The sequence below is a fragment of the Pteropus vampyrus genome, unplaced genomic scaffold (genome assembly GCF_000151845.1).
Source record: "Pteropus vampyrus isolate Shadow unplaced genomic scaffold, Pvam_2.0 Scaffold2, whole genome shotgun sequence".
In the NCBI taxonomy this organism is placed as follows: Eukaryota; Metazoa; Chordata; class Mammalia; order Chiroptera; family Pteropodidae; genus Pteropus; species Pteropus vampyrus.
Window position 1 is genome coordinate 33,235,193 of NW_011888783.1, and position 24,463 is coordinate 33,259,655.

Below are 24,463 nucleotides of genomic sequence, written 5' to 3' on the forward strand. Positions count from 1 at the left end.
GTAATTAGAGGGTTATCTGGAGGTTTGGTGTATAACTAGGCATTGACATAGGACGGGGAAGTTCGAAAGTTTAAGTTATTAAGCTAGCGAAAATAAGAACAGAATTGTTTGCTGATACCTCAGCCTCCTTAATTTGAGCAATTTAGCACCTCAACTATAGTTACTCCATTTTATTTCTTTATTCCTCAATGGGTTTACATAATAAAAATTACCCCTCATATTACTCCTCTAAACTTTGGCTTTTTAACTATAAGCCCCAGAAGAAATCAAAGACGACTTTTTCTTGCACTGTTGTTTATAAAGAGGCACATTTTAGTCCTCTGTGCTGCCCTTTGTGTTACAAGTTTTCTAGCTTAGACAACTAAGTAAGACTGTAGACTGCCTCACAGTCTTATTTACATGCTGTTCTTTTCGATATGTTGAGATAAGATAGTGTACAGCTAGAAAAGGTGAGGTATAAGGGTGTAGTTTATTATAGATTTTGTTTAATTTCATTCAGCACTTGAAGAATGCGCTCCCCCACCCCCGCCCTTTTCTTTCTTTTCCTTTGAACCAAAGTTAAAGAGAAGAGAAAGGAATGGAGATTGTTCCTGCTAGTGGAAGAGAAGTAAACAACCTTGTTTCTTTTTTCCCACCTCTTGCCTCTAGCAAGAATAGAGACTAATTATCACAGTCATCAGACGACCTAGAATCAAAGACCTCAGAGACAAATCCTCTGATTTTATATATGTGAAAATCGAGGCCTAGAGAAGTTAAGTGATTTGCCTAGCTAGAAAATAACACACAGAACAAGACCTCTGATATCAAGTTACCTAATGATTCACTTATATTCTAGTTTTCAACTAAATATCCCACAGTAGAGGGTTGATTAAATAACAGTGTGACACATGCATAGCACAGGACACAGTTGTTTAAGGTGTGTAGGTAAGAAGACTGGAAAAGCAGAGAACATTTGACCACCTATTCAACCAGCTTGAAATAATGGACGTTACAGCTGAAAGAGACAGCGGGGGCCATATTATAGAGTGTGAGTATCTAAGGTGTTTGGACTCCTGCTCAAATTTTAGTGCCACTAAAATTTTTAAACATGGGAGTGACTTCATCAAAATTGTTACTTAGAGTAAGATTGAACTGAAAGTGGAGGGATTGGAGAGGAAGAGCCCTGAGGTACAAAGGTGGCTGTAATGCAACTGCCTACGCAAAGCCACCCCGCTGGCTTTTGGCAACAAGAGATTCCAGAAAGATGCTTAGCTTCTCTCAAAGACTCTGCCGAAACACCATGTTTTTAAGAGCCAGGATGTGGGACTTTTCGTGTAGTGTGTGTGAAGCGTTGGGCATGAGCACTGGGCACTCAATAACATGTTTACATTAAGTCTCAGTGGAAGAAACGCAGAGAAAAACAAAACTCGCAGTCGAGCTCCATCCGCCCCAGCCCAGCAGCCCGCGTTGCCTGGCTCCCGGGGCTCACTTCCGCCGCCTACAGGTCGCCTGGCTCCGCCAGGGCCCCGCGGGCGCCCTTTCCCAGTCCCCGCCCCTCTGGCCGCGCGCCTGCGCCCTCCCGCCCGAGTGGTCGCGGCCGCCGCAGCCGCCCTAGAGGAGCTGGGGGAGGACGGTGGCCCGCGAGGCTCGTCGCAGACAACGCGGCGGCGATGTCCGCGAGCCAGGCGAGTGCCGCGGCGGCAGCGGCGGGGCCTCGCGCGCGGCAAGGCGGCCTGGGCTTCGGCCTCCCTCCGGTTCCTAGGAAGCGGGCCGGCGGCCAGCGCGGGAGCAGCGACAGCAGAGGCGGAGGCTCCGGCGCGTCTCTCTCCTCCTAGTCAGCCTGAGCCGGGGGAGGCCAGGCGGCCCGGGTGGCTGGAGGGGGGTCCGCTGCCCGAGAATGGGAATTCTCTTCACCAGGATATGGAGACTGTTCAATCACCAGGGTGAGGGGCTCAGGCCGAGGCGTTTGGGTGCGAAGAGGGTCTGTCTTGGCTGAGTGGGTGGGGGACTCCGAATACTTCCGGAGTGCCTGCGGCGCGGTCGCGCGCGGTCTCTGCGCGGGGTGCGGGCTGCGGGACTGCGGGGCTCCGGGCCTGGGTTCAGTCCCACTCCCAGCTCGGAGATGGTTCCCGACTCGCAGACCTTTGTCTTAAGGGACTTTCCTAGGAAATTCATTCCGCAAATACACCCATTGCTCCGATTTGGGCTGGGAATGGAAAAGATTTGATGTCCCTGAGTAGCACAGCCTGGCTTGTCTTTTCAGCCCTTTTTCCTCCTGCAGTTAGGTTTGCAAATCATGGAGAAATGCTGAGGTTCTCTGGGATGAGGGTTATAGATTATCCCCAGCGCACCACTAAGCGACCGGTGGTGGCAGAATGCGGAAAACACGAGGAATCGTTCTTGACTTGTACAGTACACCTCAGGTTTATGAGCCTTTCTTTAACCTCCTCCCCCCCCTTTGGGGACACACTTCTGCATCCTGAGTGCTTATGGACCTCTCCCCGTTTGCCATATTTACATCTGTGTTTAAGGTGAAGCTTAAGGTCATTTTCCTACTCGTGTTGCTTTTTTAAGTGGTTTTCTTTCGTTTAGGTTAAAAATGTTGGAAGTATTTCGGTGAAAGCATTTAAAAAACTATACCACATGAAACATTTGTTAACCGTAGGTGACTAGCAGGTTACGTACAGAATGTAGTATCGCATAGAGATAATTAAGTTCATCTAAATTCAGATATTGCCTTGAAATGCTCATCAGGTTTATTAAAATGTATTCCAAATTAATGTATAAAAGGGGAAAGAGGATACAATTTAATAAAGACTCCATGATCATTAAGATGCTATATAGTTAGTGGTGTACTTTTGTTTCTTTTTAACTTAAATTGGGTAATTCATTCCTGCTGTCAATAACTTAATTTGTTTTTCTCTTGTGCAAGCCGGTGGTGGTGTCACATCCCAAAGTTTTCCAACACTTGAATGATGGCATCTATTATGTACAACCACTACCCCGCCTCCTCCTTCATGATTCAGCTGCACGTATATAAGAATGTGACGAGACAGTAGCAGAACTGGAACTTGTAATAATGTAGATCACATGACATTAAGTGGAAGAGCAATATTTTCAGTTATTTTTCTGATACAGGGATTTTTTATAAATTGGAGAAAACCAGTTTCTAATTTGCACTGTCTTTGGCTAGCTGTTTCTTTTGGGAGAGAGTGGAAACCAGTCACTTAACCTCTCTGAGTCTATGTTTTCTCACCTGAATCACCAAGGATCTTGGTTGGCTATGTGACTGTGGAGCCTACAAGTCTTGAAAACTTAATCTCCAGATCTCAAGTATTGAAATTTAAATTGCTATGAAGTTGGCGGCACCTACAGTAGATAAGATCTATTCTAGTTTTAACATCCACAATTTTATTATTTTTAGTAAAGCTAGTATTTAGAAATTTAGAAAGACTTTGCTTGTAAATTAACTCTAATACTGCAAGAAAATTAGATATCTCCACTTCTTATTTTGAGTCAATGATTAAATTATTTGTCTCCGTAACTTAAGAATGAATTAGAGATTTGCTGATGGCTACTTGCCAGTAATAAACAATAAGGATGTGTGCATTGTTACCACTAAAAAATGTACTAATGGTAATGTTCTTATTACCTATATTTTGTAATTTTTGACTAGACATTTATTTCAGTGCTAGGAAATTAATAGGAATTAATGAAGTTCTAGAAATTTAGATGTCAGTCATGTGAATAAACTTTTTCTTCTGCTAAATGATGTGGTTGTTTTATCAGGGTCACTTTTCAAAATATTTGAGTTTTTGGTTCTCTATTAAATTGGATATGTGTAAGTTAGATATATCTTGGACGCTTTATTTTACTTCAACAGATACAGAACACAGTCCTATAATCTTTTCACATAAAATCTTGGAAGGAAGATTTGGGGGGGATTACAGAATTTGCCAAGCTGATGAAACTTAAACTGTGCTGTATCTTTTTTTCTGAAACCCCTGTAGAACAGCTTTTTCAGTTTATGCTTAGATAGGTTAAATGTACAGTGAAAGCTAGTTGCTCACTCACTGCTGAGGCTTGAAAAATCAGAGTTTGCATTTAGGTGATATATATTTAAATAAAATAGAGTACAAACTTTGTTTTACATGCTGTTGTATACATCACTTAAAAATTTTCAGCAGTCCTTTGAAGTAATAATTTATTCTTTTCCACCAAAAATTAGAAACTGAGGGTCTAATGGAGTGATTTTCCTAGGCCGTACAACTGGTAAATGCCAAACGCTGGCAAATTAAAACGCTGAAGATACATGTTGCTGATACTTATCTTCTTAAAGAAGAGACTAGTATCGTTTTTTTTTTTTTCTTTTTTTTGTCCCGTTGTTTCTCAGTTACAAAACTATAAGTCTTTAGGACTTTGAAGAGTTGCCATCAATATCTTTTAATACAGAAAGGTGTGTGATCAGTGGTTGGTTTGTTTATTACATGAATCTTTTTGAGCACCTATTTTGTGCCGGGAACTGTTGTAGGTGGTGGGGATAAGGCAGGGAACAAAACAAACAAACAAAAAAAACCCCTGCCTCTAATGGAGTGTTCATTTTTGTGTGGGGAGACAGGAAATAAGCTAACTCCATCTCTATAGATAAAATAATAGCAGTTAACATTTATTGACATATAAGGTTAGGTTCTAAATGCTTTATGCAGATCGATTTAGTTTTCAGTTAATTGACTTACTCTTCACAACAACCCTATGAGGTAGATATTCTCCCTATTTTACAGTTCAAAGAAACATTAGGTAACTTGCTTGTTTAAGGCACTGCAGTTAAAAGTGATAGACCTGGGATTTTACCAAAATCATGGGGAATTAGCAGAGTTAGTGCTCTTAAAACAACAATAAAATTTTCTTTGCACGAGGACTCAAATAAAAGGAAGAATTTTCTGACACTAATGTGAGCTATTCATAACTTCTTTTATAGTTCAGAAAGTTCCCATTGATAACCTGTATCATTCTGATTGGTTCTTAGAAAAGGAGTAAGTAATAAATGAGTTCTGGAGAAGCTACTGTGCTGGGAAAGCTACCTCTGCTTCTGTTGTTGTTTTTTATTGTATGGGAGTTCAGACGTGTAGAAGGGTACGTAATGAAATGGAATGGCCAAAGGAGGGGACTGTGTCAGTTATTAAAATTTTCAGCTCCAAATTCACCCTTTGTGTATGCTCTGTGGATATGGTGCTGAGTCCTTTAAATATTTTTCCTTTGCCAGCTAGCACAGTGTTAAGTTTTGTCAGTAGACAGCATTGGAGGGATACTGCAGTAGGAAAGGGTTTTTTAATTTCCTACATAAAATGTGCTCTCAGTAGGATCTGTCCTGCTCTTGCAGTGTGAACACCTCTAGTGGTGGTTCTTGCACTGCGTAGTGGTCAGCAGCAGCCATCGGCTTCCTCTAGCACCCACTTCAGTTGATTTCAGAATGGAGACTCTCCAGAGAAATATCTCCTAATGAATAGCTTTCCCCAGCACCCTAGAGGGGGAGGATTTTCAGCAGGATCCACTGGCAAGTTCACACAGCTACCTCTCTGACAGTTAGTGAACCATGGCCCAGCCCTCCAGCAAAGTCTGCAGCGCCGTCCTGGGGAATTGGAGTAAGCTCTGTCAGCCCGAGGGGTAGTTAATACTCTATATATTTGTCATTTCTATAATCCTAAGAAATATTCACTAATCCCTCATTACTCCAATCCTATGTAATAGTTAGTTATTTTCTTTATATTAAGCTTCATACGTTTATTTTTAATTTCTGTTTAGTTTCTGTTTCCTGATTGGATTTCTACTTTTGCCATGTGTAATCATTGCTTTTTATTCAGCAACCTCTTAATGCAAAAGAAATGTTTTTTTTTCCCTGAAACTTCACTACCATTGCTATAAATTGCAAGTTTATTTTCAAACTTTGTTTTTTTATTGATAATACTTTTGATTTTGAAAATGGAATTTTTATACACAGCGACTTCATCAATTGTCTCCCCTTTAATCTTTATATCTTCTAGATTTATTTATTTATTCATACTTTATTAAGCTCATGCTTTATTACAGGTTCTGTGCTATGGCCTGAGAGAACTATAGTGAACGTGACAAATGTTTTTTTTGCTGTATATGAGATAGAAAATTGATAGGGCTCAGTGATAAGTTGGATATGAGGTGACAATAAAGAATCAGAATGACTCAATTTATCTGCCTTAGTATTTGTGTTTTCTGACATTGGTATGATTCCCAGAGATAGAAGGCCTCCAGGATGACAATGACAACTTTTTTTTGCTTAATTTATTGGCTGGCAGTTGGAAGGATATATACTGACTCCTAGAAACTGGCAATAAATGGAACTGGTAGGTTGCTGGGGTTTATCAAAAGGAAATGAAGAAGAGAAACTAGAAGCATTTTCATGACAAAACAGTAAAAGTACTGATTAGAAAACTAAAGCCTAAATGATAACTCAGAATTCCAACCAAGTATTATAATAGTGTATAGTTGTTTCGGCTTTTCTGAGTAACTGTAAGAATGCTGTGGCATAGATATTCTAAAAGAAAAATCATACTAAGCAGTAAACATGTAATGAACCACATACATCAAAGAATTGGAATAGCCACAAATTTTATTACGTTTGTCCATAACAACATTAGCTCTTAGTATAGATGTTATATTTGAGGCCCTAAGGAATATTCGTTTTGAAGTGCATTTTAATACTTTTTGGCTACAAATTTATGTTTTACATAGAATGATTTTCCATGTTGGCAATCTGAGGAATAGGCTGGGATGGTGAAAAAGCTCAAGGATGGTCAAAGGAAGTTTATTCAGTATAAGCATACCTCATTTTATTACACTTAGCAGATACCATGTTTTTTACAAATTGAAGGACTGTATCAACCCTACATCAAGCAAGTCTGTTGGTGCCTTTTTCCAACACTATTTGCTCACTTCGTGTCTCTTGTATTATATTTTAGTAATTTTCTCATTATTTCAGATTTTTTCATTATCATTATATTTGTTATGGTGATCTGTGTTCAGTGATCTTTGATGTTACTATTTTAATTGTTTTGGTGTGCCATGAACAATGCTCATATAGGACAGTGAACTTAATAAATGTTGTGTGTGTTCTCACTGCTCCACCAACTGGCTGTTCCCCATCTCACTTCCTCTCCTCAAGTCTCCCTATTCCCTGAGACACAACAATATTGAAATTTGGCCAATTAATAACCCTACAATGTTCTCTTAACTGTTCAAGTGAAGAGTCACATGTCTCTCAGTTTAAATCAAAAGCTAGAAATGATTAAGCTTAGTGAGGAAGACATGTAGAAAGCCAAGATAGGCTGAAAGCTAAGTAGGCCTCTCGCACCAAACAATTAGCCATATTGTGAATGCAAAGGAAAAGTTATTAAAGGAAATTAAAAATGCTATTCTGGTGAACATATGAATGATAAGAAAGCGAAACAGTCTTATTGCTAAAGAGAAGGTTTTAGTGGTGTGACTAGATTTTCAAACCAGCCACAAAATTTCTTAAGCCAAAGCCTAATCCCGAGCAAAACCCTAACTCCCTTGAATTCTTTGAAGGCTGAGAGAGGTGAGGAAGCTGTTAAAGTTTGAAGCTAGACAAAGTTAGTTCATGAGGTTTAAGGAAAGAAGGTGGTTCCATAACATGAGTTCAAGGTGAAGCAGCAACTGTTATTGTCAAAGTTGTATCAAGTTATCCAGAAGATCTGGGTTAGAGAATAAATGATGCTACACTAAACAACAGGTTTTCAATGTAGACAAAGTGGCCTTATATTGGAAGAAAATACCGTTTGGGACTTTCATAGCTACAGAGGAGAAATCAATGCCTGGCTTTAAAGCTTCAAAGGACAGGCTGACTCTTGTTAGGGACTAATGCCACTAGTCCCTAACAATTAACTTTCAGTTGAAGCCTATGCTTATTTACCATTCTGAAAATCCTAGAGCCCTTTAAGAATTGTGCTAAATCTACTCTGCCTGTTTTCTCTGGACAGCGTGGTTTACTGACTATTTTAAGCCCACTGTTGAGAACTGCTCAGAAAAAAAGATTCCTTTCAAAATATTACTGCTCATTGACAGTGCACCTGGTCACCCAAGAGCTTTATGGAGATGTACCGTAAGATTCATGTTGTTTTCATGCCTGCTAACACAAATTCTGTTCTGCAACCCGTAAATCAAGGAGTAGTCTTGACTTTCAAGTCTTATTTAAGGAATATATTTTGTAAGGTTATAGCTGCCAGAGATGGTAAGTTTTCTGATGGATCTGGGCAAAGTCAATTGAAAACTTTCTATAAAGGATTCATCATTCTAGGCACCATTAAGAACATTCATGGTTCACGGGAAGTGGTCAAAATGTCAACATTAGTAGAGTCTGGAAGATGTTGATTCCAAACTTCATGGATGACTTTGAGGAGTTCAAGATTTTAGTGGAGGAAGTAATTGCAGGTGTGGAAATAGTAAGAGAATTAGAATTAGAAGTGGAGCTTGAACACGTGACTGAATTGTTGCAGCCTCATGATGAAACTTTAATGGATGAGGATTTCCTTTTTATGGATGAGCAAAGAACATAGTTTCTTGAGATGGAATTTACTCCTGGTAAAGATGCTGTGAAGATTGTTGAAATAACAGCAAAGGACGTAGAATATTACATAAACTTAGTTGATAAAGCAGCAGCAGGGTTTGATAGGATTGACTTCAATTTTGAAAGAAGTTCTGTTGGTAAAATGCTATCAAACAGCATCATATACTACAAAGAAATTGTTCATGAAAGGAAGAGTCAGTTGATGTGACAGACTTCATTGTTGTCACTTTAAGAAATTGCCACAGCCATCACCTTCAGCAGTCACCACCCTGATCAGTCAGAAGCCATCAAAATCAAGATGAGACCCTCCATCAGCAAAAAGATGACCACTTGCTGAAGGCTCAGATAATGATTAGCATTTTTTAGCAATAAGTATTTTTTAATTAACGTATGTAGTTTTTTTAGATAAAATGTTATTGCACACTTAATAGACTATAGCATAGTGTAAATATAACTTTTATATGCACCAGGAAACAAAAAAATTGTGACTCACTTTATTAAAACATTCACTTTATTGTGGTGGTCTGGAACCAAACCTGCAATATCTTTGAAGTATGCCTATGTGAAAGTGAATAATCTAATTCTGTTTTTGAGAATAAATTGGCTTTTCACCACTGAGTTGGCACCTTTATCTTTGAGCCTATTATACAATTATGTCAATTTTTATAGTTCTCACTGTGATCCACATGCTATACCTAGACTTAAGAAGCTGTTAAAAATAGTCATTGGTGCTTTATTGTAAAAACACATGAGGACTCAAATAAACAAGTCTTGGGAGGGAGTGGATAGAAGTTGGTAATGAACGTGGCTTTTAGATGTTCGGGCGGGATGAAGAGGTGAAGTTGCTCTGGATCATGGATTCCTCATTGGAATGCCCTCCAAAGAGATCTCAGACTGCTCCACAGAAGTGGGTAGGGAAGGTAAGACTAAAGACACACTTCTGCTGGTCTTGCTAGAATGTTTTTTTGTTTTGAGTTCTAAGAAAGTGTAAAGTGCCATGCACTAAATTATACCACAGCTGGAAAGAATGGGTGAAATAGGAAATTTTAAAATTTTGTTTTTAATTAATATGTTACTTTTTTTTCCCCCCCAGAGCACAAAGTTATCATTGTTGGGCTGGATAATGCAGGGAAAACTACCATCCTTTACCAATTGTAAGTATTAACTGCTTAAAAATGTAATTGTTTATAGTTATTTTTTCTGCCTGGATGATATTTGATTAATGAAAGCATTAAAAAATTGCATGGAATCTAAGTTATTCTGTAAGAGTCAGATTGACCTTAAAACAGGAGCTAAACTTAAACCACTATTTCTAGAGAGATAGGAATTTATATGGCATTTAGCATGTTCAGTTGTCTTGCTTGTAGAAAGTGGAAAAATATTTGTTTATACAGTTTGCTGGAATGAATCTAGAGTATTCCAGATAGTCCACTACCTAGTTCCACCTCTGTTTAAACCCTTAGCTCACTCTTATGAACTACTGGAAAAGGGACATTTGATTATAAAATATAAAAGGAAGTCATGCTGATTTATCCCTTAACTGGAAAATATTCAAACAATATAACTTCCTTGCTAACTAGCTAATATATTTGAACTCTTTTTTTTTTTTTTTCAGTTCTATGAATGAAGTTGTACATACCTCCCCAACAATAGGAAGTAATGTAGAAGAGATAGTGATTAATAATACACGTTTTCTAATGTGGGATATTGGTGGCCAAGAATCTCTTCGTTCTTCCTGGAACACTTACTATACTAACACAGAGGTAATATTTCTTAATATGCTAAAACGGCTATGAGCAGAATGCTTAGGAAGCACCTTCTAGATATGAACTCTTAATCTTTTTGAAATATCGCAGTATGTTAATATAAATAGAGTTTAAACATAGTGGAATTTTTGATTCCCTGTTTCAGAGTCATTGTTTTGTATATCCATTCTCATTGAACCTCTGTAAGGAGAATTCATGATTGATTAGTTGAATTGTGTATTTATCCCAGAACATGTCTTTAGTAGTTGCTTTTATAATAAATCCCATCTCACAGTTTATAATATCATTTTTACTGTTTATTTTTGTATAGGGGAAATCTATTTAAATGACAGAGCTCTGGTGGTTTGAATCCTGGTCAAAATTTTACTTGTGTATTTTGTTTTATTTAACACAGTTGCACGTTAAGGATTTTTTTTTTTTTTTTTTTGGTTATAAAGCTATTTAGACATAATCATGTTTTTATTTACATGCTATTTCCCAAGAGGAAATTTCAGACCTATGACATTTGAGAGCTTCTTTGTTTAGATCTTGAAAACTGAAAGACTATGACAGTTTTTTCTGTAGTGGTGATTATAAGTTAATAAAACTCCAAATGTATGTAAAGATGAATATTATATCATTAAGACAGTATTAAGTGTTTCTAATGACCTAATCCTGTAACACTTCCTTATGCATTTGATTATGTTTTTTGGAGAAGAAAAGGTATATATGGTTATTATTCCTGTACATAATGATACAGGTAGCAAATTCATGGCAACACCTTAAAAAATAAATAGCTTTATTAAAATGCCTTGAAATAGAATGGGTCTTATAGTAATAAAGCCACATATCAGTAAGGTATCAAGTGAGGGAAGAGGTAAAATAGTAGTTCTCTTATTGACCTGTCTTACAGTTGATGAAATTTGAAGACCTTGAAAATTATAGTGGTTTATTTGGAAACGAAAAGCTAGTTCTAAAAAGTAAATAGTGCATGTTAATGATAGGCAGTCAGAATTAATTTGGGTGTCACAGATGCCATCATAAAATGACTATATATCTGCTCTTATTTCTCTTGTACTTCTTGGTGGTCATGGATTTAGGAAAAGGTGCAGTGCAGCGCAGTTTGCCCAGTTCCTTTACAAGTCTTTCGTTTGTCTTCTGATACTAGTCTCATCATCAGTTCAGGAAACAGCTGCACTTGTTGGTAGCAGGTGCTGTTTATATAAGGAAGAGAGCATGGCTTTAGGTATAGATTATTCTTTCAATTTGTTGATTTTAAAAAACTGATCTCTTTAACTGTCATGTTACTTTACGCCCGTACACTTACCCTTTTATATTTTAAAATTGATATTAATAAATATCTGTCTAGAAGTAACTCAAATTTATGACCATAATGTATTTTTTTCTTGCTGACTGATAGTATAAATTATTTATCATTTTGTCATTCAAGATATGAATTTAGAAAACAAAAGTGTTATATATTGGTTAGAATATTAACAGAATATTCTAATAGAATGTTAACATATTCTATTTTCTTTTAAAAATTAGTAAATCTATTCTAATTAGAAATGGATCGGAGCTTTAAGCTTCACAATGTATAGTAAGTATCTCTAGTTTTCCAGTAATACCATACCATAAAGTTCTAAGTTATTGATAGTCGTAACCTGTAAATTAAATAAGCACTTAATAAGTTTTCAAATACCAAATTATATAATCACTAATGTTTTTTTTGTAATTATTTTAGTTTGTAATAGTTGTTGTGGACAGTACAGACAGAGAAAGGATTTCTGTAACTAGAGAAGAACTCTATAAAATGTTAGCCCATGAGGTAAGTAAGATTTTGGCATTAGATATGTGCGGGTGGGATATTTCTATCACATTTGTTCTGTGGTCTTAAGAGGATACTATTTTAAATCTTTAAGAAATGTAGTTATCTTCTGGTTATACCTGCTTTATAATTTTGACACTTCCCAAACTGGAAGTGTGTCTGGAAGCAGCAGAAAGCTTGTGGAGTCAGTTATAGAATTTTATTTCATTTATCCTAGATAAATTTGGTCTAGACGTTTTCCTGAGCAAAAAAACCTAAATTGGCTTTCATTTTGCATTTTGAATAGATTAATTATACATAAGATTAATACTGGAAATAAAATTTTAAAGTCTCATAGACACACAGCAAGTTTTGATTGTAACTCCATTATCAGCCTAATATTTAAATATTGTTGCTTTTAGGTTAATCTGATATTGTCCTTTGACTAAACAAAACTATATGACTATCCATATTTTCTTAGTTGTTGAGAAATATTACTGATAGCGTAATTTAAAAATTGAATAAACTAAATTACAAACTAAATAGTAATAATAGTAACTATAAAAACCATACAATATTTACTATAGTGGCAATGGATTATTTTTGTATGCCTCTGATTGCAGATATTATTTTCTCCACTCATTTATAGGTGGAAATAGAAAAATGAGTATTTAGGTGTATGTTATATACTTTTTTATTTTAGTGGATAAAAACAAGAAAACAGGTATCTTTGTAGTACAGTTTTTTTTTATTAATTTTAATATTGGTTCAGTGATTTGCTTTTGAGACTTGCATTAAGAATTTTGGTGTGTTTCTGGCAGCAGTTCAAGACTTAAGGAAAGCTAGTAAAGAGATCTTGCACACCAAGATGCACTTTCCCCTGTTTTAGACTGATTTGGGGCAGCTGTGATAAACCACTTGGGTTTTTTTAAAAACAAAAACAAAAACAAATCTTGCCATTGTGCTTGCATTTAACAAATTCCAATTCTAGTTTGGTAAACAAACAACAAGCTGTAAAAGACAGAAGACTAAAGATTTTTTTCATTTCCCCTTTGTATTTTACTAAAATGCAGCATTCTTCAATTTACACCGAAGATGTTGTTTTATTGTATTATGAAGACTTTGGAGGAAAAAAATAAGACATATTCTTGTCTCTTGGCTATAGTTTTTTACTCTTTTAACAGGTAGCCTCCTTATTGCATTCTTTCTCTAACTGGCCGGCATGTAGCAAGATCAGTATACAAAGAGCCCAGTAGTAGGGGTCAGAGCCACTAAATTTTACTTGTGGGGTTCATTAACTTGGGCAGATCACTTAACCTCATCTGTTATGGGTGAGTCTACTGAGGCCCAGAGGTAGGTGACTTGACCAGCTTTTTAAGAGCCAGGGTTTAAATTTAGGAATTCCTATCATTCACACTCTTTGCTGGGGGTTAAAAAAAGACAGAAATAGGGCCTAGTTGGAAAGTGAAAAGACTGAATGGGGAGATTACCAGGGAGAAAGGAATTACAGATGAAGTTGAGAACTTGGTAAGTCGCTTAATAGGATCAAGAAGAGTCAAATAGAGTTCTGGAGCGGGGATAAGTGGATCAAAGAACAAGAATGTGTTAATAAAAGACGAATTTTGACATAGGATTAGGCAAATGTGTCATGCATGCCACAATAACCAACTATATTTTATCACTGATAATGATTTGTTATATGTATTACTAAATACAAAACTATAAAATGTTTTAAAATATTGCTGAAAGCTTCATTTTAAATGAAGTGCAAAACTTCGAAGCTCATGAATTTTAAAATAGTTACAAACACAGAAAGACAGATGAAATTTTATTCAGAATGACTCAACTTCTGGGAATTATCCTCACAAATGAAGCTCTGAGGAACAAATTGACAGCTACATAGGGCATATAGAAGATACTAAGTAAATACATCTTGCATGTGCTGTTATTCATCTTGAATAAACTAAAATATATTTTTAGACTCTTAAGACTAGAAATCGGTAATACGTAGCGGAAAGTTTTTCAAAGTGTTTAAAATGGCCGATGTATAAAAGAGCACCACTGTATACCTTGTAATTTGATCTCTTGTTGAGTTAGTGAACAGCCTTAATCCAGTATAACCCTTTTCTGATATTATCATAATGCATAATTGGGTTTGAGGTTATTTCATAAAAAGTAAAGGAAGATTTTCTTTCCTCTCTTCCTAAATATTTAAAAACAGGTAAAATAGCTGTTTGTTTGTTTGTTTGTTTAAACCAAGAACCCCAAATAAAAAAGTTAGAGCCTGTGAAATCTAGAAAGATTATAGGTTGGTTTTTTTTTTTTTGAGACCTTTCAATAAATGGCTTTGGTGCTTTCCAATTTTTAGTCCAGGGGCTTCTCTAAATAATTTCACTAAAAGTGATGAATATAGATTATTTATAAATAAAATAGTTTGAACTGATATTTCCTAATTTGTGCTTGTTCTTTGAATGTGCCAGCATTAGCAATTCTGACTCATGTAAAAGATTCCAACAGACACTAGCAAGAGATACTGAAACCTAGAAGACGGGAAGATAGGAATGAAATCCCATGGAAAATTTATCTACTCAATGATTCAGCCACATATCAACTATTGATAATTGTTCCATTTCCATTTAGGATAAGAGGGAAAAAAAGTATCCTTGAAAATAAATATATATTCACTAGTCATAGTCCATCCATTCAAATTTTCCCTTTTATTTAGACAGGTGAACTGTACATTTTTATGAGGAAAAGGTCTGTAACTTTTAATAGAACTTCAGGGAAGTTCCTGGCTGTAAAAATGGTTGGGAGAAGGGAGGGTGGAGTAGAGTCAAAGGAGACTAAAAAACTTGGTCTGCTTTGTGAGTAAAACATCATCCCATAGGTGAAACATATTGAATATGAAATCTTAAAAGTTAACATTCTTGAGAGTATCCTTTTCTGACAATGCTATTCAGGTGACTGTCATTAACTATAGTAGCATAGCTACAATCCTGCAGAGGGCACTGTACTAAAAATCAGTCTCCATTGTTACATAAAATATTTTACATAATGCCTTTTATCCAAATAAGAAATTTACTACTTATATTTTTTATTTACATTTGAAAGATTCAAAGAAGTCAATGAAACTATATCCTAATGAGTAAAATAATGTGGAGCAATGTCAGTTTTTATGTACTGAAGACTTTCTGCTTCAAATACTTACACATGATTGAAACCAAAATATCCCACTAAAATCCCTAATAAAAAGAAAGATGGCATTCATCAGTTGAGAAAATTGGCAAATGTAGTACCAGAACCTCGTATCTCTGCCTCTATAGAGGCAGAATTTTATGAGAGGTTAATCCACTGAGTGCATCCATCATGGATTCTTAGCCCAGGATTCATGAATGGACTTTAGGGTGTCTGTAAACACCTTAAAATTGTGCATAAACTTTTTTGCACATAAGTACATTTTTATGAGGAAAAGGTCTGTAACTTTTAATAGAACTTCAGGGAAGTTCCTGGCTGTAAAAAAGGTTGGGAGAAGGGAGGGTGGAGTAGAGTCAAAGGAGACTAAAAAACTTGGTCTGCTTTGTGAGTAAAACATCATACCAGCCATTTTGAGGCATGCACAATGGTAAAGGTAATTCTTATATTCAGGGCAATAAGTGAACTAACATTTGTTGAGCTGTCACTAAAAGCCAGGTACTAAACTGAATACTTTAAATGGAGTAATTTATTTACTCAGACCTCATCCCCGGAAGGGCAGGTAGTTAGTAGTCTCAGCATTTTACAGATGAAGGACCGTAGCTATAATGAGAAGATCTCAGCTCAAACCAGATCCTATTATTCAGTAGCTATATGACCTTGTATAAGTTACTTACATCTGAGTCTTAGTTTCCTCATCTGTAAAGTGGGAATAGTAAAGCCTACCTTATAGCAGTCTTGTGAGATTAAAGAGATTTTATTTAGAAAATGGTTAGTATAATGGGTGTCTGGCTCAGATTAGATACTCAGATATTGGTAATGAGGAACAAATTCGGAAAGGCTAAAGAACTTGCCTCAGAGTCAAGGCATAAAAGTATAGGACTTACTTTCTGATTGGGAAATTTGATAAGTTTAATGCACTCAATCCAAAATGGCCTTATCAAATATTCAAATCTAAGAAATATTGTTGGACAAAAATAAAGGTGCTAAGTCTCAGAGGATGAAAAGGATTGTTTTAGGTTAGCACCTCTCAACCAAGAATTAAGCCCTATGGCTCTAAGGCATACATTGTATACAATGAATTAGTTATTCCTAGGTACCTAGAAGGTAGCCTGTAGTTACCTATACCTAAGGTGTAGATTGCAGTAGAATTTTTAAAAGCTCTTGAGTGCCATGCTAAAGAGTAGTTCTTAGTAGCCAAAGAAGCATAATTTGGGGTTGGAAGAATGGGTAGATGTATATTTGAAGACATGACTGTTTGTTAAATATAGCAGTATAGGACTATTAAGACTATAAATGTAATCTCAGTCTGTAAGAAATACATATATCCATACAAGTATAGACTGAATTATTTAAAATGTGTTCAGTTTGAGGTTTCCTTCTATCAGCATAAGAGCTGTAAGATGCTTTAATGTCAAGTAGTTGAGAAATTCTGGGTTACAAAGATGATCAAAAATATTCTATTTATTAAGTTGGAAAATCTGAAAAAAATGCACTGGTCCTTATGATTTTGTTTGCTTTTATAGGACCTAAGGAAAGCTGGATTGCTGATTTTTGCTAATAAACAAGATGTTAAAGAATGCATGACTGTAGCAGAAATCTCCCAGTTTTTGAAACTAACTTCTATTAAAGATCACCAGTGGCATATCCAGGCATGCTGTGCTCTTACTGGCGAGGGGTAAGAAGTTTTCCTCGTGGATAACACATGTTCAACTTAGAATCATGTATTCTTAAAATCAAAATTTACAGTTACCATGTATAGAATGTTGTGGTAAGGGGGAGATGTAAGACATAGTCCATGTCTAAAATGAGAAAGTTTTTAGCTTCGTTCTATAAAGGATAAAATACACAGCATACATATAATACACATAAACATACTGAACTAACACATGTGAGCATATAGATAGTAGTTGCTGTAGGAGTTCAGAGAAAACTGGAATTTCATGGAGAACTAGCGAAGTCAGGAAACAGTTCTTACCCGTGTTGGGACTTACACTGTAAGAAAGGAATTAACACTCGCTGAGCGTATATTGTGTCTTGAGTGTTTTCCATGCAGTGTGTCATTTATTCCTGACAATCATGTAGATCATTTGTTTTTAATTTACACTTTACACATAAAGAAGCGGAAATATAAAAGGATTCATGTTTGAAATTTGTTTGGGGGTACTCACTTTTGCCACCAGTGTTGTCAGGAGGAAATTGTCACACTTAAAAAAAGTTAGAATGAGAGAGTGTAGTCTGATGGACCTTGATTCAGGAAAGAAAGATAGGTGCCTACAGTAGAAATTTGCCCTAGTCTGATACCCAGAGATGAAAGGATTTCAAGAAGGAAGGGGTCAGCATTGTTACATGTAAGGTCACGGACCTGAAGGATGGAGAGAGAGTCCTATTAGGAGAGATAGAAATAGAAGAGGTTATAAATAAGATTAAAAACTAAAGGATGAGAAACTAAATAATATTTTTGTTGTAGTTGTTTTTCCAAAATATGGTGGATCTGTATGTGTTTAAAAGCAGAGAAAAGTTAAATTGGAGATGAAGAATTCTAGAGGTCTTAAATTTGGGGTCAGTAGCTTCAAAACTCTTTATGTTGGTTTATCCTTCACCATGGTCTTGAAATGAATTTCTCCCACTTCAGATAATTCATCTGTTTATGCCCCAAGTTTCTGCCCTTTCCTAATACCTGAAGAACCTCAACCCAAAATTAAGACCTCTATTTAGAATCTGTTGTGTATGTACTATTTAAAAGCAGAGAAAAAAGAATTAAATTGGAGATGAAGCTGACTCTTAGTGAAATAGAAGGCACTATTACCTTATTATGGACATTTGGAAGAGTATAATTAGAACCTCAAAAAATCAAATCTATTTACTTAAAGAAAAAAATCATAGATAATACCAATTGTCCACATTTCATGTTAATTTAAAAAAACTTACATATTTCTTCATCATATAGTTTAATATATGTCAAGATATATATAGACATATCTATATACATGTTACCCTTGTGAAAGGTCTTTAAGCAAAAGCACTGTTTATACTAAATTTGATAATAAAGAAATCGTCTAAGATTGATATACTATTCAACTTGCATACTTTGAAAATTGTGTGGAAAATATATCATTAATTAGGATAGGTATGAACTCTAGCAGTTTCATTTTTAAATGAGGAAATCAATAGGTGATGTTATCTTTTCAATTTTTGGTGTACGTGGGCTTTCATTTACAACAGTCAGCAAGTGGAAATGTTTGGTTTTGGAGGAGATATCGTTTCCCTTATGTAGTCTGGCGACCTTGGTCCAAATTCTTGGTTTTAGTATTGGTTGGCATTTTGACTCCCTTGACTCTCATCTGTGTCCTTTGCTAACCTCTCTAAGCCTGGGCTCCCTCTAATATGGGAAGGTTTCTAGTTTTAGTGTTGTGAAGAAATACTAAAATAATGGATGTTAAGTGTTAGCACAGTTTCTATTTTGCTATTAGGTAACTACTAATCATTTAACAGTTTGGAGTTAAATAATTTATTCACCTATTCTTATTATTTTGTACCATTTCCTATCAATAATTTAAAAGCAAGGAATCTGGTAACAGAATAGTGTAGACCAACACCAAAACAATCATTTATTTATTTACCTCATAGAGGCCCTTTTTTCTCTATTTCTATCTTTTGTATTATTAGACTCACACAAAAATCTCAGCGTTTTTTTTTAAATTTAATATGGCAGCATAGTTTCTCATATCTATAAAAACTCCTCATAGATAATAGTTAATGCTTCATAACAGCCCTTCATTTTATTGTAACATAATCTGTACAACCAGTCCCTCTTGAGAAACATTTAGTTTCTTTTACCACAATGAACATCTCTTTATATTTTGGATTATGCTCAATTACCCATTGTTCAGCAATAACTGGTGTTAGTGATATGAAATTTTATTTCCTTCAAATTTTTAAATATATAGATGTAATATAATATTATATACATAGTTTGTTTTAACAACTCTATATTTAGTTTAATATCCTGCCATTTTTCCTTCATTTATATCATGAACATTTTATCATATTGTAAAATAGTCTTTGAAAGGAAATTTTTACTATTTTATCATATGAATGTTCTATAATTTGTTAAATATTTTCTATATTTCTAGCATTTAAATTTTACTTTTTGCTATCAAATGCTTCAGTGAACAGTCTTATAAATCTGTTTTCATATCTGATTTTTTTTAGGACAGACTTCTAGAAGTAGAAAAAGGGGGTAGAGAGTATTGATATTTTAAATACTCGATACATATCGCTAAATTACTTTCTCTGGGCATTCATTATATAATTACTGAGCTCCTTTTATGTATCAAGCAGTGTTCTAGGCATTAGAGACGAAACAAACAAAAAATCACAGATGTACTGTGTATGAGAGTATAGCTTCACTGCAGTAGCACCAACATTGACTGTTACTGATTTTTTAAGCTTTATTGTTTAGTAAATGAAAAATGACACCTTCTTTTAGTTTGCTGTTCATAGCTTTTTAGTTGAGAATTTAATCAAATAGTTTTATTTTCTGTATAGATTATGCCAAGGACTTGAATGGATGATGTCACGACTTAAGATTAGATGATCTCTGCTGACCTCTTCTCAAAGACTTTGTATAAACGAAGTGCTGGACTTACCTGAAAGCTGCAAAAATTAATGGTTCAGATATATTTATAATAAACTGATTTAAACTTTTTCTATAAGAAGAAAAATTAAGACCACTTATTTGAAAACAAAGACGAAGTCTCACCTTCCAATCTGCTTTCTCATTAGTTTCTTCCAAAGCAAGGTTTTAAAGCTGTGATTTACATTTTTCTCATAATGAATCCTCTCAGGACATTGTGTAAGCTGTGGTAAGTCCAAAGGGAGAGGAAAACATTTTTAACTTTAAGAGCTTTATTATCAGTACAACCCTCCTTAGTTGAATGTTCTTGTTCCATTAAATCAAAATACAAATCAGTACGGATATTGTTTCCAATATTTTAAAATGTAATGTTTCTTATAAAAGTATTTTGCATAAGGTTGTGTATGTATTGTATATGTACCTCAAGTTCAAGTTAATGGTTTTGATTTATGTTCTAAAGCAAAGTGAATAACAAAAATTAATAATATCGTTAATTATAACCATAATGAGATGAGTACTGACATTGGTGTAAAGTGCCAATTTGTACTTTTTTCCTGTGTTCTCTGTATTGTACTAACCCCCCAAATTATTGAGATGCTTTAAAAAAAAGAGAGAAAGGAAAAAAGCTTGACATTGTATACCTATTTTTTTTGTTGATCAAATCACACACATGGAAACATATAATCTAATGAGTAGACTATCACATTCTTGGCTTCGTATTTCTAATGGGCACAGTTGCACATTAAGTGTTTCCTTTATTGGACCTTATGCCATCTAAATTACTGAGCAAATTGTTAATCCATTGATCAATTGTGATGAAAATTACCGAGTAATTTTTTTAGCGTTAATTAAAAACTGTTGTCTGAAATGTCTACCCAGAGAAGTGTTGCCTTATAAATATCAAATAATTTAGTTAGGTTCTTCTTAGGTATTAAATTACATGTCAAGCATTTAAAGTGAATTTGAGGTGAAAATTAAAGCAACAAAGGTAATTTCTTAATTCGAAGATTTTTTATTCATCTTGAGTTGAAATAGTTTGAGATTTTTTTGTTTCTATGAGTTTAGTTTTACACCATGTGAATGCATTGTTTGACAATTATAAAATACAATTTTTTGATACTTTTAAGAATTTGGTTTAAAAATTGATCCACATGACGTATTATTTTTACTAAGAAGTAACTTGGCCCAAAATATTTTGTTTGCTTACGCTACCTTTTTATTTTATATCTGAAAGTCAGAGGTATTTCTGCTATAAACAAGCTTATCCTAAATGTGTTAAAACGTATTCTTGGGTACTCTGTATGTCTTTCATTGCCCAGAACTCCGAAGGCTAAAACTGACATGTTTTAGAATATTCAAGAAAAAAAAAACTACTTTTAATACCGGCCTTTTAGATTTCATGAAGATTTTGATGAGGAATAATAGTATATACGATAAGCGTTGACAAAACTTTGAAAATTCCTTTTTGTAAAGTTGAAATATTCACTGTCTAAAACCAAGTCATGCATGGGAGATCAGTGTTTAACATTGGATGTTTTGTGTTTTATATTTATATTATAATGTTCAAAATGCAAGTATAACATTTTATTACTTGTCAGTTTGCTTTTACAAAAGTAAATCCTAAATTACTAAGCTTTATTTGTTCATATGTTCTCATACTTTTTTCAAATCACAATAAGGAAGTCATTGTTATACATTAAAAACTCCCTTAAAACCCAAATCTATTTTGTAAATATTGTAGTTTCATAAGAGACAAGTATTCTATATTGTAGCCCAGCAAATTCACACTTGTTGTCCTTTCTATTTTTTAATTTGAATAATCACGGTTTAGTCTCTTGGATTGCTGTCATATCAGTTCAACAATATATACCAGCACAATCCCTTGTCATCAAGGTGTTGGCTAAAACTTATTCTCAATTGGATGTTTATCGCATACACTACATTGTTACAGTTGGTTTAGTGTAGTAGATTATTGACATGGCATCATGAGAATGCATGAAATCTTATACCACATTTGTAAAACATGATTTTTTTGTTACAGTCTACCCTTCTAGGCTTAGCATTAGAAATAAGGTGTTATCTATATAGTTGTGCATAAAACCAAAATTACAGTGGGGAAAAAAATTTTAATTGGTATTCAAAAATGCATCAAAATTATTTTAACAGTATTACTTCCAGATAAAATGGAGAGCTTCATGAATAGTCATATTGACAATTTATATATAGTTTAAGTGGAATTAAGCAAAGGGCAATCGTTTTGGTTTTTAAATATGCTACTTTTGGATATAAACAAACATTAGAGTCATTGTGCTCAGCTTCAAAAAGAAAAAAGCTTCATACCTCTGTACATGTGGCTGGATTTAAATATCTTGTGTTTGATACTAATTTTGAAAGCCATAGGACTTCTTTTGATATTTTGATAAAAGTAACCATATATGCTATCAGCATTTAAATATGTTTAATTTTGACATAATAGTATTTATAAAGTATATCTTACATATTATATTGAAGATTCTTCTTTGAATTTTCAGTTCTGTCTTCTTTGGCTCTCACAATGGGCAAAGAATATAATGAAGGCAGGCGATTTGAGGGACAAGGCGAAGTGGGTGGGGACTATGACATTTTGCCTTAAGAAAAAAAAAGTGCTTTAGCACTACTGACTGGCATTTTTAATGCATGTAGTTAAAGTAATTTTAGAAGTGTGTCATGAAATAGGAGAGTTTCTGTTTTCTGGACTTTAAGAAGTGCCTAGGAGGTAGTTACAATGAGACCACAGAGAAGTGCAGGGCACTCGAGGAAAATTAGGAAGTCCCTGAGATGTTCTTTTCTTTTTTGTCTGAGTGTATAGTATTAAGATGCCTAGAAATGGGATTCTATTTTACCTTCTCTGATAGGCACTTTACATTTCTTGCTGTGACTACAGCAACCACATACAGTACAGACAACCTCAAAATCTGTTTATATTAGTGTAAATAGAAAAACTATAGATAATTTTCTAATTTTCTCTGCAGGCATTTTTGAGACTATAACTGTAGTGTGTTTTACTTTGTATGTAAGGGATAGCAGCATTTCACAGATTATCTGTGGACTTTGGGGTCATCTTCTCTCAATTGCCCAGTTGTATCTTGGCATCAATTCATCTTTCAAGGCTAGGTAGAGACCAGGTTTCTTTGCATGACTTAACTTTGACTGCTCCCAAATATAATCCGGAACTTTTTGCTTGAGGGTCAGCTTTCCCGTAGCTCAGCCATTCCTTGCTGTCTTGTATCTTTATTCACCATCAGTGAAGATATGTCATCTTGGTCCTGGAGGTATTCTAAACTTTGTCTATATCTATTGTTCCCAAAACCTCTAGTTTCTAAACAGGTTTTCCAGTTTTTTGCTATCCTTCCACCTCTGGCTTGATTCATTGATTTGTACTTTGTTCATTAGAGAGTACTGTCAGAATTGTTGAGTACATCAAAAGACTGGCTTGCTGTGTATTCAGCATATAAATGCAATAATAGAAACCTTAAATTATTTTGTATTTAACATTTTAATGGTTCTTAATTTTAGCTTTACATGCCGGAAAGTAGATTCAAAAAGATAAGAGAACTACCTTGACTTTGCCAGCTCTTTGAGATAATAAGTTAGATGTGGAAAGGATTGAATTTTGAGTATTATCTCTCCATTACCAAAAATGGGTTTCATTTTCAAGAATACCAGTACAAATAATTTCAGTGAGAAAAAGATGTCAAACCAGATTTATGTATAGTGTTTAACCTGAAGACATCTTTACATCCTTAAAAATAGGCCACATTCCATTTTTTTCTTCGTGTTTACTTAAAAAAGATAAACATTAAATGTCTAAAAGAATTAGTAATAAGAGACTATCTTTACAAAATAAACCTGTTGAAATGGGCTTCAAAAGATATAAAAATCATCAACTGTCATATGTTGACTCTGTAGTTGCTGTCATAGAAAATACTTGAACTTTCAAGTTGCATTTATATAAAAACAAAACTCTAATATTGTGCTCCCTCAAAGAATGTATGATAATTTTAAAACCATAATGGTAAAGGAAAGAAAGAATTTAAAAACTTTGGATGCTAAAAAGTAACTTCTATGAAACCCTAAAATTGTGTGTGGAATTGTAAAGAAATTGTACCAGGATACAGTTGGGTTAATTATGCAGTATTTTTTATCAGTTGTCCAGCCCTTGTATATCCTAAACACTAAAGCTTCAATCTTTATGGTCTTGCCTGCTAGATCTTTGGTAGAAAATTCCTATGGTCTGTACTCAAGAAGTGCCTAAAATTGATTCGTGTTGATTTTTAAGTCCTCTAATAAATTATATGTTTTATATTGTATTATCTGTGTTTGGCTTACTGATGACACAGCCCTGAGGTTTCCTAGGTCACAATTTATGTTTTATTTCAGTAAAAAGCCTTGAAATTGAAAATACCCACAATAACCCTCAACAAACTGCAGTTTAAGGAAACATG

General features: G+C 34.7%; 1 protein-coding gene across 3 annotated transcripts in view; it reads left to right on the top strand.

Annotated features, from left to right (window-relative positions):
• The first annotated feature begins 1,557 nt into the window (after nucleotides 1-1,557).
• Nucleotides 1,558-24,463, top strand: part of ARL5A (ADP ribosylation factor like GTPase 5A) — a 25,958-nt gene continuing 3,052 nt past the window's right edge. Inside the window, exons 1-6 of one of the 3 annotated variants that reach the window (XR_002780090.1) lie at nucleotides 1,558-1,922; nucleotides 9,690-9,750; nucleotides 10,212-10,359; nucleotides 12,086-12,169; nucleotides 16,867-17,018; nucleotides 19,892-23,143. Coding sequence is in view for 1 of the 3 variants with exons in the window: in XM_011359387.2 (XP_011357689.1) it covers nucleotides 1,877-1,922; nucleotides 9,690-9,750; nucleotides 10,212-10,359; nucleotides 12,086-12,169; nucleotides 16,867-17,018; nucleotides 19,892-19,940 (540 nt within the window). In the remaining 2 variants the exon portion in view is untranslated. Of the gene's footprint in view, nucleotides 1,923-9,689; nucleotides 9,751-10,211; nucleotides 10,360-12,085; nucleotides 12,170-16,866; nucleotides 17,019-19,891; nucleotides 24,329-24,463 lie in introns of those variants that run through there. The other 2 variants (XM_011359387.2, XR_002780091.1) reach the window with 2 other exon arrangements.